The 16,746-nt window shown below is 40.4% G+C and overlaps 1 protein-coding gene across 9 annotated transcripts in view; it reads left to right on the plus strand.

The window, feature by feature from the left end:
• Nucleotides 1-365: 365 nt before the first annotated feature.
• LOC106995406 (thymosin beta-4-like) overlaps nucleotides 366-16,746 on the plus strand; it is a 212,177-nt gene continuing 195,796 nt past the window's right edge. For 2 of the 9 annotated variants that reach the window (XR_013413260.1, XR_013413259.1), the window contains exons 1-2: nucleotides 395-1,646; nucleotides 16,116-16,240. Coding sequence is in view for 1 of the 9 variants with exons in the window: in XM_015128651.3 (XP_014984137.1) it covers nucleotides 2,707-2,806; nucleotides 3,530-3,564 (135 nt within the window). In the remaining 8 variants the exon portion in view is untranslated. Of the gene's footprint in view, nucleotides 1,647-2,704; nucleotides 2,807-3,529; nucleotides 4,335-16,115; nucleotides 16,241-16,746 lie in introns of those variants that run through there. The other 7 variants (XM_015128651.3, XR_013413257.1, XR_013413258.1 and 4 more) reach the window with 7 other exon arrangements.

Raw genomic sequence — 16,746 nt, forward strand, 5'->3', positions numbered from 1 at the left:
AAGGTAGTGGCACTCCTTTATCATCAGGCGACATCGGGAGAAAAGAAATGATTTTCTACAGCAGCTGGGTGAGGGAAAATGGAATTGCAGAATCTGCAGAAACGGTGTAGCTACAAGGGCAGCTGCAAGCTGAACGGGCGAAAAGCCACCCTGCAAGATCTTTTCTGTTTCAGTGATGAAGTGGACTCCCAACATGGAACAGGGAAGGGGGACTGTTACTAGACAGGTGACATTCGGTGCATGCACGAACAGGTCCAGTGCCCCATTTCGGGGGGCAGGAAGGCATCCAACCAGAAGAGTGTTACCTAGGGAACCAGATGGCACCTGCTCCTGCTCACCCCTACCTGCTTCCTCCCCAGGAAAAAGGAAGTCAAGTAAATGAAGAAACGGGGAAGTCTGTGACTCAAATCCCCAGCGACACATAAACCTGTGCCATGAAAATAATTAGCAACGGATTTCTAAAAAACATTTGCTCAGGTTACAGCAAAAGGAGAAGAAATATTTTACACACTACCTTGTCTCAGAAATAATCACAATTAGGCCTCTTTATAACCGGCAGATCTTCTTCCTTTCACATGCCATTTGCAGGTGCAGGACATGGTATTTGTAATAATTTTCATTAGCAAGTGGGTCACTGGAATTCACATAGTCAGGTGTCATTTTGAAAAGCTTTTCCCTCTACCCAAATCTTTTATATTTCCAGATGCAGTTGCACTTTGGAGATGTCCTAGTGCTGGAAGCGCTCCCTTGAAAAATATATTTGATTTTTGAATTTTATCTTGTGATGTTAGAGATAATGGGACTATAGTCTTTGGAATTCAACACAGGCCTCCTTAGCAATCACTTTGATAATCTATTAAAATAAAAAAGAAGGTGAAGAATTTCCTCATTGTCAGGCAGTAAGTCAATGGCAGAGCTTGAACTTGACTTATTTTGCTAAGAGGGAGCTATAAACTCCAGACACATTACATCCAGCAAATATTACTGTTGAGTCGAGTGCCCACAAAGATTATGCTGATGAAACAATATGGATGTTACAGTGCTGGAAGTTTCTCTTTTAAAATCACTGAGGGTTGCTTTACGTTCTGCCAAAGCCAAGAGGAACGCTAGCAAGGGAGACAAAGAGGTCCGAAATGCGGCGTATAGGCCTCCACTGGTCTGAAAGCTGAGTCACAGGAATAACATCCCTGCAGCGGGCCAGGCCCTCCAGGGAGGGACACCGCGACTTTGCGTGCGTAAGTCTGCACTAGATAAAGCCAATTTCTCAGCAAAACAATGCCTGTTACCCTAGGTATCACCCCGACCCTTAATTAGTATACACCAGTACGCAAGACCAATTTTTGCGCTCCTCTTGTAAAACGGGAAAATGCGTTTTGAAGGCAGTGTTGGACGGTGTTTTGCTCATTTTCTCTTTCGTCATTGTTGTGGTTAGGGGGCAATGGTGGACTCGGGATGGCTCCCCAAACGCCCGGCAGCCTTCAGAGGCCCTCCCAAGACGTGGAGCCAAAGACTTAAGAGGGCCTGTGGGTGACATCACTTCATTTACGTAGGAGGGCTCATAAAACAGCGCTCGCCCACCTCGTCCTGGCAACTCGGCGGTGGACACTGCGCTGACTAGATTTCGGTCCCTCACGCTCCTGGCTCCGGTGAGTCCCAGAGCCCCTGCCTCCTTACTCCTACTGCGGTCCCCATCCTGCCGCGTTGGCCCCTTCATTATCCGCGTCCCTGTAAAGCCATCCCCTAAAGCCGAGCCCAGTGGTTCTCCCCGGGAAGGCTGCCGGGATGCGAAACATCCTAGATGCTGGGTAATGCGATGGGGAAATCGATAATTTAAGAACAAAATAAAAAAACTGGCATTTTGCCGTGCCGCTCGGAGGGATAGTGTTAAAATGTCTTACTGTTGGCCCGCAAAGGCCTTGTAGTTTTGGAGGGTGAGATTCGGGCGAACAGACAGATCCTTCGTTCTGAGGCTCATCTCCCGAGCCCGAGGCATCTCCCAGCCTCAGAGGGCTGTGCGGGCTGCATCTGTGCAGCCTGGAGGCGGCGGGGCTGTGCTGTGACATTTTCACAGCCCTTCTTGCAGACACATGTGTGCCAGGGATGCCGAATTGCCGAGAGTGCAGGCGGGACTGGCTTTCCCGCCGCGCTTTGTGTGCTGTGCTGCAATGTGGCGCCGGCTAGGAAGCGGATAGAACGGTTGTCTAAGCTCCAGCTGCAGCCTCCGCCTGTGTGAGAGGACTAGAAAGCCGGTGCAGGACCTGGCCTTCCTTCTTTGCAGAAAGACCGCCGCTAGAAAATGGAAACGCTTTTGCGAGCTGGGCTCCATTTTAGGAATTCTTGCCCGATTTTTTCCCACTGGAACGCGGAAGTGGCTTTCCCATTCTCTCCTGGACCAAGCAGCCTTTAATTTTAAACACTGTAATTAACAATTCGCAGTGGTCAATTTCCTTTATTCCAGAACATTCCACTTTGAGAGGGATCCGCCCTCTTTGGTCCCCCGGTTTTGAAATATTGGAGGAAAGGTGTCGCCTCTTTTTCTGTAGAAAGAGGAAGCTAGTGAGCGCGGAAGGGCAGCGGAAGGAAGGTGAGGAGAGCTTTCAGGCTGAGGGTCGGAAGGCAGAAGTACAGTTTCCAGTCCAGAGACCCGAACAGGCGGCTCTTACTCACGCTGTATTTGGATTGCGCCTTACCACTTCCTCCTTAGCCATGTCTGACAAACCTGATATGGCTGTGATCGAGAGATTCGATAAGTGGAAACTAAAGAAGACAGAAACGCATGAGAAAAATCCACTACCTTCCAAAGAAAGTAAGCCCTCTCCTTCCCCCATCTTTACAAAGGCTGGAATGGGAGCGGCCGGTGGGAGGGAGACTGGGAGCTGCAGCGGGAAAATTTCGGGAGGCGGGGGAGTGCGCGCAGGCGACCTATAGTTGAATGTGGCTTGCAAAAGGTAATTAAAAATCAGATCGTTCTTAGTGCAGTAACCCTAACACCTCCGAAGACCGAGGCGGGGGATCACCTTAGGTCAGGAGTTGGAAACCCGTCTGTCCAAAAAATACAAAATTGACTGGGCTTCCTGGAGACCGCCTGTAATCTCAGCTACTTGGGAGGCTGAGGCAGAAGCATTGCTTGAACCTGGGACGGGAGGCTGCAGTGAGCCCAGATCCTGTCACTGCACTATAGTGTGGGTGACAGAGCTAGACTCCATCTCAACCAAACAAAAACAAACAAAACAATAGGGCGAACCTTAAGGGGGAAGATTTCATGAACACAGGGGTCATTAATTTAGTAATGCAATATTTAATACGCTATAATATACAAACACATTTATCACTGAAAATGTACCGTTATTTAAAACAGTAAACATTTTTTATTTGATTATGACGTGCCTACCTAGGTACACTTGCAGAACGTTTAGGATATGAAAAGATGTTGCAAATGAAAGCCCTTTAATTCCATATTAGGCTGTACTGAAACCCCTTAATCATCCCACTCCATCTTTTTCCTTTTCTGTTTTTTTTCTGGTCGCAGCGATCGAACAGGAGAAGCAAGCAGGCGAGTCTTAAACAGGCATATGCCGCCAGTATTCACTGTACATTCTACAAGCATTGCTTTCTTATTTTACTTCTTTTAGTTGTTTAACTTGGTTAGATGCAAACACGTTGGATGAGTTTGAAAGGACTGTGCTACCCTTTTGACATCGAAGACCTGCTGACAATGAAGGCCACCTGCTTCTGCCATCCCCTGTCTGGCTGGCAGGGAAGGAAAATAGCTCGGATGTTGGTGCAAGACTTAGCGGAGTGGGATGGCAGTGAAATCTAGAGTAAAACCAAGTTGGGCCAAAGTGCCCTACAGGATCTAAAATGAAGTTTAATCAGAGTGCCATTTTTGTTGTTGTTTGAAAGATTTTAATTTTTGGAATGCACAGTTTTTATTTAAAAAAAAAAACAGTTTTAAACTATTGCTGGTGAGATTGCTTGTTGATTGGAAAGGGTGTTTTATTCACCATTTAAACCTTTGCAAAGTGGCCTGCCCCTTGGCCTCACAGGCAAACAATAACTGACTAGCATCTGGTGATTTGAATAAATTGTGTTACAGTATGAAATATGTTTTACCTAACTATGTAAAATAACTTCTTTATTCTGGCTAATTGAGATACGATTTTTTTTGGTTGGTTGAGATTACCTTTAGATTATGTTTTCAAAATTGGCTTGTACTGTAATCTGAAAACAAATAAGCACTAATGTGGAGTTCAGTTCCATTTTTGCATGTAATGAGAAGGGACTTAATTATAAACCTAAGATATAAATGTGCAATAAAGTAAGCTAAGAAGAAATATGCTTCTACGACCTCTATTTACTTGGTTTATATTTTCCTTAGATTCTTACATAACATTTTATCTGTAGTCACATTTGTCATGCTTGGGCTATCCCTATTCCTGGCTTCTGAGACTTCAGTGGGCAGGGTTCATGCATGCAACATTCATTGTGTGCATGCACTCTGTATACTCTTCCATTTCCCAAAGTGCCTCGCATAGTAATGGACATACACGAGGGTTTAATATACACTTTGCCCCCGTAGTTGATGGAGAGTTATTAAATATGCTTCTTTAGAGGTCCCTTTGAACACATGCATATCATATCAAATAGTACAATATTAAATATATTTTTAAAATGTATTTACACAGTAATTTGCCACTGTTTTTGATTGTGCTGATTTGAATCAACACGTATAGTCAATTATGTATTATTATATATTTTTAATCCAGAGCATTATATCATTAGTTCATTCGGCCAGTATTTATTGAGTGCCTCCAACATGACAGATTTTTGTTTGTTTGTTTTTGTTTTTTTGAGTTTTGCTTTGTCACTTGGGCTAGAGTGTAGTGGTGCGATCTCGGCTCACTGCAACCTCTGCCTCCCAGTTCAAGCGATTCGCCTGCCTCAGCCTCCTGAGTCACCGGGATTACAGGCTGCACCACCATGCTGGGCTAATTTTTGTATTTTTAGTAGAGATAGGGTTTCACTACCTTGGCTAGACTGGCTTGAACTCCTGACCTCAGGTGATCTGCCTGCCATGGCCTCCCAAAGTGCGGGATTACAGGCATGAGCCACTGTGCCTAGCCCATGCCAGATATTTTTATATGCCACAAGAAATACAGACTTAACTTAAAAGATAGTATCAGCCCTTGTGCATCCTTCATCATCTAGAAGATGTCTTTTTCCTCTAAATCTGATTATGAATGTTTTTATATTTCTTTTATTTGTTTATTTTTCTGAGATGGAGTCTCTGTCACCCAGGCTGGAGTGCAGTGGCATGATCTTGGCTCATTGCAAACTCTGTCTCCCTGTTCAAGCTATTCTCTTGCTTCAACCTCCTGCGTAGCTGGAACTACAAGTGCTCGCCACTATGCACAGCTAATTTTTGTAGTCTTAGTAGAGATGGGATTTCGCTGTGTTGGCCAGGCTGGTCTTGAACAATCTTGATTTCAGGTGATCCACCCGCCTTGGCCTCCCAAAGTGCTGGGATTACAGGCTCAAGTCATGGCACCCAGTTGAATGTTTTTATAAAGGTAACTAAAATTATTATGCCTGGATTCCTCCAAAGCTCAATGGTCAGTGAATTCTGGTGGAAACCAACTGATGACTTGCACTGCAGTAAAATATTTTATGAGCATACACAAATTGGGCATAACTATTGTCTGATATCTTCTGAGAACTTCTTCTAAGGAATGCTCCTGATCTAGAAGTGAGCGGAATGGATGGATGCCATTTTAAAATCTCTTACTAAGACTTTGTTATATAGATGTTGTATTTTTTTTGAAGAACACTTTCCTTGTAAATTCTTACCATTCTTGTGTTAGTCTTGTAGAATTCTTGTGGGCAAAAACAGTAACTCACATGTTAAAGTCCTCTGTAGAACTTAGAAAATTAATGAACCCACATGGATAATTTGGTCACTTTTTGTAGGGTTTTACAGTTTTGAACCTTGGCTAGAGGAACAAGTTAGGTTTGTGATCCACCGAAGGCATTTAGAGCTATTCCTGTCACGTTATTATCAAACAGGAAATTATGTCTTCCTTCATTACCATATTGAGCTTTTAAGTTGCTGATATCCTTTAGCTACATGAACACCTCATGATAATGTCCCAATTTAGAAATGAAAATATTTCATGAAAATATAATATTTATAATGGTTAATAGTAATATATTACACAGTATATAATATGTAATAGTTCTTATTGTTTACATATGTATTAACAAGATATCACTATATCATGTAATTCATTATTAATATTATAATTAATTATTCCAATATACAATGCATATAGTGCTATCTGGTGATTTTAACCTAAAATAATGACTTGGTTAGAGGATGGAAAAAGTCACTATTTACTCAAGAAACATTAAGCACGTACTGTGTGCCTTGCTTTTTTCCAGTTGCCAGGAATAGAAAGATGAACAAGACTTGAGCCTAGTCTTGGTCAAACAGGAAAGACAGACTTGTGTATATGAATAACTAACTATACACAGCATGAGTTGTGTAGCTGCCCATTACCCAACAACTGCACATTGAGATTCAGTTTTATAAGACATTGGGCCGGGAGATAAATGAGAACTATACTGTGAAGGTTATGTCCCTGCCCTGGCTAAGAAATTTGAAAGTTATTCTTAGGAAATTGGAAGATAACAAAAGTAAAATCCACATGAGGTAGCTGGTATACTCTTTCTGTTTAAAAATGAGGTTAAAAGAAAGAAGGGCAAGGAAGAAACTATTCATACTTGTCATTAAACAAGCAGATTAGTACCCTCTTATAATAACAATATAAAGTGGTAATATATTCTTTATTAGTATTTCTTAGTTCACATTTCAGTAAGACAGGCTGTAACACATACACAGTATACTTTTCATGGCCACTGCTAACAATTTTAATACAGATGTGGAAATAACACCGATAAACACCTCAGAAATAACATCAATGGTTTGAAATCAGTTGTATGTTTGCTATCATGGAGATAAATAACATGGAATAGTAAATAGATTTCAAATTATTAAACTATATATATATGTATAGGCAGAATAATTGAGGTATACAGTTTCCTAGACTATATCTGTACATTAAACGCCTATCAGCAACTGTATTGTCAATTTGAAATCAATATATCTTCTAGATGAAGCACAGTTTTCTGGTGATTGAAATGGTAAATTGGTGGGAACATTTTACTAAAAATGTAGATTTGTAAAAGGAAGGAAAAATTAAAGTTTTGCATATTAATCAGAAAGTTGCTCCATATAAGAGATGATGTGGAAAAACTTAATAGGATCCCTAAGTGACTACACACAAAAGATGAGACATTGGAGATAACATCGAAGGTTTGGAGTCAGTTGTATGTTTGCTGTGATTATGGAGGTAAATAAAATGGGTAACCATAGAATAAAACACTTGAAATGTCCTTAAGAAAAGTGTGAAAGACCTTCTGGTAAAATAAATGTATACTTTAATAAAAGGAAGATATACTGTGACGGCAAGTCCAAAAAGTTAGAAAAAAAATTAATGGGTTAAAGAAGAATATAAACTGGATTATTTGAAGAAAGGGTTGTAATGCAACCCTGAATTCATCATTTTAAGGATTATTGATCATTTGAACAAGGAATCCAAACTCTTATATGCAAACATAAATTCTTAAAGCACCAAGTAAGCCTAAGGTAGTTCTCTAAAGTTCCATTAAGGTTCCTCTTTAGAAGCTCAGTGTTACAAAAAGAGATGCATGAATACATTCATGCATTAATAACAAACGTATTTTCTGGGCATGGTGGCCCAGGCCTATAATCCCAGCACTTTGGGAGGCTGAGGTGGACACACGAGATTGAGCCCATCCTGACCAATATGGTGAAACCCCGTCTCGACTGAAAATACAAAAACTAGCTGGTTGTGGTGGAACATGCCTGTAGTCTCAGCTACTCAGGAGGCTGAGGCAGGAGACTTACTTGAACTCGGGAGGTGGAGGTTGCAGTGAGCCAAGATTGCACCATTGCATACTCCAGCCTGGTGATGGAGTGAGACTCTGTCTCAAAAAAAAAAAAAAAGAAAAAGAAAAAAGAAAAACAGAAAAATCATATTGGCATGTAGTGTATGGGCCTTGATCCTATTAGGACTTTTTTTCTGGTATAGGTCATGAAGTTTCTCAACACCAGAGTGAATTCATTTAAATCTTCAACCAGGTTTCAAAGAATTAATTCTTCAAATGAAAGAAAGAGGTAAATCCAGTTGAATCTAACTCACACATTTATAACCATCTCCAAAAAAAGTAACTCCACATTTTTGGCCATATTTCTTTGAAATAGCTGTTGTTTATTTTGGCCCTGTTTCTCTCCTAGATACTGATATCTAGTAATGAGCAGAATCCAAGTATTTAGCTTTACCAATTTTGGTTCATTATCATCTTTGCAGGCTAAGTATATCCAATGAAGTTTGATTAGGGTGTGAGGGTGATTTTGGGTTTTGTATCATAGAACCAGGTGAATGATAACTATGGAGGCCTGCACTTACCTAAGGAAAGAAGGATGAGGTAGCCAAGGCAAAGTGTTGGCTGAATTAGACAATTATAAAACTTACTGCCCCATCCCATTGTTATGACAGTTTCAGCCATATCCAAAGCATAGTTTTCAAACAACAGGTCATGCTTTTTTTTTTTTTTTTTTTTTTTTAATGTTTCCCAACTCATTTTATGAGGCTAGTATTACTCTAATAACAAAACCAGATAAAAACATCAAAATACAAAAAACTACAGACCAATATCCATTATGAATATAGATACAAAATGCCTTAATAAAATACTAGCAGACTAAATTCAGTAACAAATAAAAAACAAATAAAAAAGTATATACAACGTGACCAACTGAGATTTATCCAAATTGTTCTCTACAGAACTTATCCCAATACAGCATACTATGTATTTATTATTTTTTTTCAGTTTTATTTTATTTTATTTATTTATTTATTTATTTTTTATTATTATTATACTTTAAGTTCTAGGGTACATGTGCATAACGTGCAGGTTTGTTACATATGTATACTTGTGCCATGTTGCTGTGCTGCACCCATCAACTCGTCAGCACCCATCAACTCGTCATTTACATCAGGTATAACTCCCAATGCAATCCCTCCCCTCTCCCCTGTCCCCATGATAGGCCCCAGTGTGTGATGTTCCCCTTCCCGAGTCCAAGTGATCTCATTGTTCAGTTCCCACCTATGAGTGAGAACATGCGGTGTTTGGTTTTCTGTTCTTGTGATAGTTTGCTAAGAATGATGGTTTCCAGCTGCATCCATGTCCCTACAAAGGACACAAACTCATCCTTTTTTATGGCTGCATAGTATTCCATGGTGTATATGTGCCACATTTTCTTAATCCAGTCTGTCACTGATGGACATCTGGGTTGATTCCAAGTCTTTGCTATTGTGAATAGTGCCTCAATAAACATACGTGAGCATGTGTCTTTATAGCAGCATGATTTATAATCCTTTGGGTATATACCCAGTAATGAGATGGCTGGGTCATATGGTACATCTAGTTCTAGATCCTTGAGGAATCGCCATACTGTTTTCCATAATGGTTGAACTAGTTTACAATCCCACCAACAGTGTAAAAGTGTTCCTATTTTTCCACATCCTCTCCAGCACCTATTGTTTCCTGACTTTTTAATGATCGCCATTCTAACTGGTGTGAGATGGTATCTCATTGTGGTTTTGATTTGCATTTCTCTGATGGCCAGTGATGATGAGCATTTTTTCATGTGTCTGTTGGCTGTATGAATGTCTTCTTTTGAGAAATGTCTGTTCATATCCTTTGCCCACTTTTTGATGGGGTTGTTTGTTTTTTTCTTGTAAATTTGTTTGAGTTCTTTGTAGGTTCTGGATATTAGCCCTTTGTCAGATGAGTAGATTGAAAAAATTTTCTCCCATTCTGGAGGTTGCCTGTTCACTCTGATGGTAGTTTCTTTTGCTGTGCAGAAGCTCTTTAGTTTAATTAGATCCCATTTGTCAACTTTGGCTTTTGCTGCCATTGCTTTCGGTGTTTTAGACATGAAGTCTTTGCCCATACCTATGTCCTGAATGGTACTACCTAGGTTTTCCTCTAGGATTTTTATGGTATTAGGTCTAACATTTAAGTCTCTAATCCATCTTGAATTAATTTTCGTATAAAGAGTAAGGAAAGGATCCAGTTTCAGCTTTCTACTTATGGCTAGCCAATTTTCCCAGCACCATTTATTAAATAGGGAATCCTTTCCCCATTTCTTGTTTCTCTCAGGTTTGTCAAAAATCAGATGGCTGTAGATGTGTGGTATTATTTCTGAGGACTCTGTTCTGTTCCATTGGTCTATATCTCTGTTTTGGTACCAGTACCATGCTGTTTTGGTTACTGTAGCCTTGTAGTATAGTTTGAAGTCAGGTAGCGTGATGCCTCCAGCTTTGTTCTTTTAACTTAGGATTGTCTTGGCAATGCGGGGTCTTTTTTGGTTCCATATGAACTTTAAAGCAGTTTTTTCCAATTCTGTGAAGAAAGTCATTGGTAGCTTGATGGGGATGGCATTGAATCTATAAATAACGTTGGGCAGTATGGCCATTTTCACGATATTGATTCTTCCTATCCATGAGCATGGTATGTTCTTCCATTTGTTTGTGTCCTCTTCTATTTCACTGAGCAGTGGCTTGTAGTTCTCCTTGAAGAGGTCCTTTACATTCCTTGTAAGTTGGATTCCTAGGTATTTTATTCTCTTTGAGGCAATTGTGAATGGAAGTTCATTCATGATTTGGCTCTCTGTTTGTCTGTTACTGGTGTGTATACGAATGCTTGTGATTTTTGCACATTAATTTTGTATCCTGAGACTTTGCTGAAGTTGCTTATCACCTTAAGGAGATTTTGGGCTGAGACAATGGGATTTTGTAAATATACAATCATGTCATCTGCAAACAGGGACAATTTAACTTCTTCTTTTCCTAACTGAATACCCTTGATTTCTTTCTCTTGCCTGATTGCCCTAGCCAGAACTTCCAACACTATGTTGAATAGGAGTGGTGAGAGAGGGCATCCCTGTCTTGTGCCAGTTTTCAAAGGGAATTTTTCCAATTTTTGCCCATTCAGTATGATATTGGCTGTGGGTTTGTCATAAATAGCTCTTATTATTTTGAGATACGTTCCATCAATACCGAATTTATTGAGCATTTTTAGCACGAAGGGCTGTTGAATTTTGTCAAAAGCCTTTTCTGCGTCTATTGAGATAATCATGTGGTTCTTGACTTTGGTTCTGTTTATATGCTGGATTATGTTTATTGATTTGCCAATGTTGAACCAGTCTTGCATCCCAGGGTTGAAGCCCACTTGATCATGGTGGATAAGCTTTTTGATGTGCTGCTGAATCCGGTTTGCCAGTGTTTTACTGAGGATTTTTGCATCGATGTTCATCAGGGATATTGGTCTAAAATTCTCTTTTTTTGTTGTGTCTCTGCCAGGCTTTGGTATCAGGATGATGTTGGCCTCATAAAATGAGTTAGGGGGAATTCCCTCTTTTTCTATTGACTGGAATAGTTTCAGAAGGAATGGTACCAGCTCCTCCTTGTACCTCTGGTAGAATTCAGCTGTGAATCCATCTGGTCCTGGACTTTTTTTGGTTGGTAGGCTATTAATTATTGCCTCAATTTCAGAGCCTGCTATTGGTTTATTCAGGGATTCAACTTCTTCCTGGTTTAGTGTTGGAAGAGTGTAAGTGTCCAGGAAATTATCCATTTCTTCTAGATTTTCTAGTTTATTTGTGTAGAGGTGTTTATAGTATTGTCTGATGGTAGTTTGTATTTCTGTGGGGTCGGTGGTGATATCCCCTTTATCATTTTTTATTGCGTCTATTTGATTCTTCTCTCTTTTCTTCTTTATTAGTCTTGCTAGCGGTCTGTCAATTTTGTTGACCGTTTCAAAAAACCAACTCCTGGATTCATTGATTTTTTGGAGGGTTTTTTGTGTCTCTATCTCCTTCAGTTCTGCTTTGATCTTAGTTATTTCTTGCCTTCCGCTAGCTTTTGAATGTGTTTGCCCTTGCTTCTCTAGTTCTTTTAATTGTGATGTTAGAGTGTCAATTTTAGATCTTTCGTGCTTTCTCTTGTGGGCATTCAGTGCTATAAATTTCCCTCTACACACTGCTTTAAATGTGTCCCAGAGATTCTGGTATGTTGTATCTTTGTTCTCATTGGTTTCAAAGAAAATCTTTATTTCTGCCTTCATTTCATTATGTACCCAGTAGTCATTCAGGAGCAGGTTGTTCAGTTTCCATGTAGTTGAGTGGTTTTGATTGAGTTTCTTAGTCCTGAGTTCTAGTTTGATTGCACTGTGCTCTGAGAGACAGTTTGTTACAATTTCTGTTCTTGTACATTTGCTGAGGAGTGCTTTACTTCCAATTATGTGGTCAATTTTGGAATAAGTGCGATGTGGTGCTGAGAAGAATGTATATTCTGTTCATTTGGGGTGGAGAGTTCTATAGATGTCTTTTAGGTCTGCTTGCTGCAGAGATGAGTTCAGTTCCTGGATATCCTTGTTAACTTTGTGTCTCGTTGATCTGTCTAATGTTGACAGTGGAGTGTTGAAGTCTCCCATTATTATTGTATGGGAGTCTAAGTCTCTTTGTAAGTCTCTAAGGACTTGTTTTATGAATCTGGGTGCTCCTGTATTGGGTGCATATATATTTAGGATAGTTAGCTCTTCCTGTTGAATTGATCCTTTTACCATTATATAATGGCCTTCTTTGTCTCTTTTGATCTTTGATGGTTTAAAGTCTGTTTTATCAGAGACTAGTATTGCAACCCCTGCTTTTTTTGTTCTCCATTTGCTTGGTAAATCTTCCTCCATCCCTTTATTTTGAGCCTATGTATGTCTCTGCGTGTGAGATGGGTCTCCTGAATACAGCAGACTGATGGGTCTTGACTCTTTATCCAGTTTGCCAGTCTGTGTCTTTTAATTGGAGCATTTAGTCCATTTACATTTAAGGTTAAGATTGTTATGTGTGAACTTGATCCTGCCATTATGATATTAACTGGTCATTTTGCTTATTAGTTGATGCAGTTTCTTCCTAGCCTCAATGGTCTTTACATTTTGGCATGTTTTTGCAATGGCTGGTACCGGTTGTTCCTTTCCACGTTTAGTGCTTCCTTCAGGGTCTCTTGTAAGGCAGGCCTAGTGGTGACAAAATCTCTAAGCATTTGCTTATCTGTAAAGGATTTTATTTCTCCTTCACTTATGAAACTTAGTTTGGCTGGATATGAAATTCTGGGTTTAAAATTCTTTTCTTTAAGAATGTTGAATATTGGCCCCCACTCTCTTCTGGCTTGCAGAGTTTCTGCCGAGAGATCTGCTGTTAGTCTGATGGGCTTCCCTTTGTGGGTAACCCGACCTTTCTCTCTGGCTGCCCTTAAGATTTTTTCCTTCATTTCAACTTTGGTGAATCTGGCAATTATGTGTCTTGGAGTTGCTCTTCTCGAGGAGTATCTTTGTGGCGTTCTCTGTATTTCCTGGATTTTAATGTTGGCCTGCCCTACTAGGTTGGGGAAGTTCTCCTGGATGATATCCTGAAGAGTGTTTTCCAACTTGGTTCCATTTTCCCCCTCACTTTCAGGCACCCCAATCAGACGTAGATTTGGTCTTTTTACATAATCCCATACTTCTTGCAGGCTTTGTTCATTTCTTTTTCTGCTTTTTTCTTTTGGTTTCTCTTCTCGCTTCATTTCGTTCATTTGATCCTCAATCGCTGATACTCTCTCTTCCAGTTGATCGAGTCGGTTACTGAAGCTTGTGCATTTGTCACGTATTTCTCGTGTCATGGTTTTCATCTCTTTCATTTCGTTTATGACCTTCTCTGCATTAATTACTCTAGCCATCAATTCTTCCACTTTTTTTCAAGATTTTTAGTTTCTTTGCGCTGGGTACGTAATTCCTTCTTTAGCTCTGAGAAGTTTGATGGACTGAAGCCTTCTTCTCTCATCTGGTCAAAGTCATTCTCCGTCAAGCTTTGATCCATTGCTGGCGATGAGCTGCGCTCCTTTGCCGGGGGAGATGCGCTCTTATTTTTTGAATTTCCAGCTTTCCTGCCATGCTTTTTCCCCATCTTTGTGGTTTTATCTACTTCTGGTCTTTGATGATGATGGTGACGTACTGATGGGGTTTTGGTGTAGGTGTCCTTCCTGTTTGATAGTTTTCCTTCTAACAGTCAGGACCCTCAGCTGTAGGTCTGTTGGAGATTGCTTGAGGTCCACTCCAGAGCCTGTTTGCCTGGGTGTCAGCAGCAGAGGCTGCAGAAGATAGAATATTGCTGAACAGCGAGTGTACCTGTCTGATTCTTGCTTTGGAGGCTTCCTCTCTGGGGTGTACTCCAGCCTGTGAGGTGTGTGGTGTCAGCCTGCCCTTAGTGGGGGATGTCTCCCAGTTAGGCTACTCAGGGGGCAGGGACCCACTTGAGCAGGCAGTCTGTCCCTTCTCAGATCTCAGTCTCTGTGTTGGGAGATCCACTGCTCTCTTCAAAGCTGTCAGACAGAGTCGTTTGCATCTGCAGAGGTTTCTGCTGCTTTTGTTGTTGTTTACTGTGCCCTGTCCCCAGAGGTGGAGTCTACAGAGACAGGCAGGTTTCCTTGAGCTGCTGTGAGCTCCACCCACTTCGAGCTTCCCAGTGGCTTTGTTTACCTACTTAAGCCTCAGCAATGGCGGGCGCCCCTCCCCCAGCCTGGCTGGTGCCTAGCCACGAGATCGCAGACTGCTGTGCTAGCAATGAGGGAGGCTCCGTGGGCGTGGGACCCTCCCGGCCAGGTGTGGGATATAATCTCCTGGTGTGCCTGTTTGCTTAAAGCGCAGTGGGAGTTACCCAAATTCCAGGTGTTGTGTGTCTCAGTTCCCCTGGCTAGGAAAAGGGATTCCCTTTCCCCTCGTGCTTCCCAGGTGAGGTGATGCCTCGCCCTGCTTCAGCTCTCGCTGGTGGGGCTGCAGCAGCTGACCAGCACCAATTGTCCGGCACTCCCTAGTGAGATGAACCCAGTACCTCAGTTAAAAATGCAGAAATCACCGGTCTTCTGTGTCGCTCGCGCTGGGAGTTGGAGATTGGAGCTGTTCCTATTCGGCCATCTTGCTCCCATGCTTCTTTACAGTGTCAGGAAATCAGTTAGTTGGTTCTTGTAAGCATTAAAAACAAAAATATAATTAGTGCAATGATAAATAAAATAGAGAGTAAAAAATCCACAGAGAAAATAAATGAAATGTTTCTTCAAAAAGTTTTTAAAAGTTGAAAAATCATTATCTGGATTGTCTAAGAAAAAAGAAGAGAAAACTCAAATGAAAACAGGACATTACTACCAATTTTATAGAAAGAAAAGATTATAAAACAATGCTATACACAATTATATCCACACAAATTGGGTAACCCAGAAGAAATGGACAAATTCCTAGAAACATACATGTTACCAAGAATAATTCCTAAAGAAATAGAAACTCTGAATATACCTATAATTAGTAAGGAGATTGAGTCAATAAACAAAAGCACATGCATATGTGCATACATGGCCACAAGTTTGGGAACAAAGCGCTTCACTGACAAATTCTACCAAATATTTAAAATAATATTAACATCAATCTTTTTGAAATGCTTCCAAAAATTAAAAAAGGAAGACTTTCAAATTCACATTATGAGGTAATGTTACCCTTATACTAAGTCCAGACCAAGATACTATGAGAAAACTACAAGCCAATATTTTTGGTAAGGATTGTTGCAGAAACCCTCAAGAAAATGTTGGCAAATCACATTTACTATCACATTAAATCCCAGCACAAACAACTAGGTTTTATTCTTGGAAAAGAAGGATGGTTCAATATACCAAAAATTAGTAGAGTGAAAAGAAAAAATTATTCCTTTGTGATTGTTTCAGTTGATGCAGAAAAATGATTTTAGAGAATTCAGCACCCTTTCAGGACTAAAACATACTATAAATTTGGAACAAAAGAGAACTGTCTCAACATAATGAAGGTCATATATACAAATCCTATAACTAACATTATTCTCAATAATGAAAGACTGAAACCTTTTCTTCTAGGATAAACAATGAGACAAGGAATTCTGCTTTTGTCACTTCCATTCAACATAATATGAGTACTGGAATTTCTAGCTAGAGCAATTAGTCAAGAAAAGGAAATTGTCATTCAAGTAAGAAATGAAGAAGTAAGTAAAACTCTTTTTTCATAAACAACATAATCTTAAGGTAGAAATCCCTGTATAAAGATTCCACTCCCTAAAATGTCAGAACTAAACAATTTATCAAATTTACAGAATACAGAGTTAGTATACACAATTAGTTTCTTTTGGGTGTGGTGGCTCATGCCTGTAATCTCAGCACTTTGGGAGGCAGAGGTGGGTGGATGGCTTGAGTTCAGCAATTGAAGACCATCCTAAGTGATATGGCTTGGCTTTGTGTCTCCCCCCAAATTTCATCTCAATTTGTAATCCTCACGTATCAAGAGAGGGAGGTGATTGGATCATTGGGGTGGTTTCTCCCATGCTGCTTTTGTGATAGTGAGTTCTCAAAAGATCTGATGCTTTTTATAAGTATCTGACATTTCCAGTTTGCATATATCTCTTCTGCCACCATATGAAAAAGGTCCTTGCTTCCCCTTTGCCTTCTGCCATGATTGTAAGTTTACTGAGGCCTCCCCAGCCATGTGGAACTG

The sequence above is a fragment of the Macaca mulatta genome, chromosome Y, assembly GCF_049350105.2.
Source record: "Macaca mulatta isolate MMU2019108-1 chromosome Y, T2T-MMU8v2.0, whole genome shotgun sequence".
Lineage (NCBI taxonomy): Eukaryota > Metazoa > Chordata > Mammalia > Primates > Cercopithecidae > Macaca > Macaca mulatta.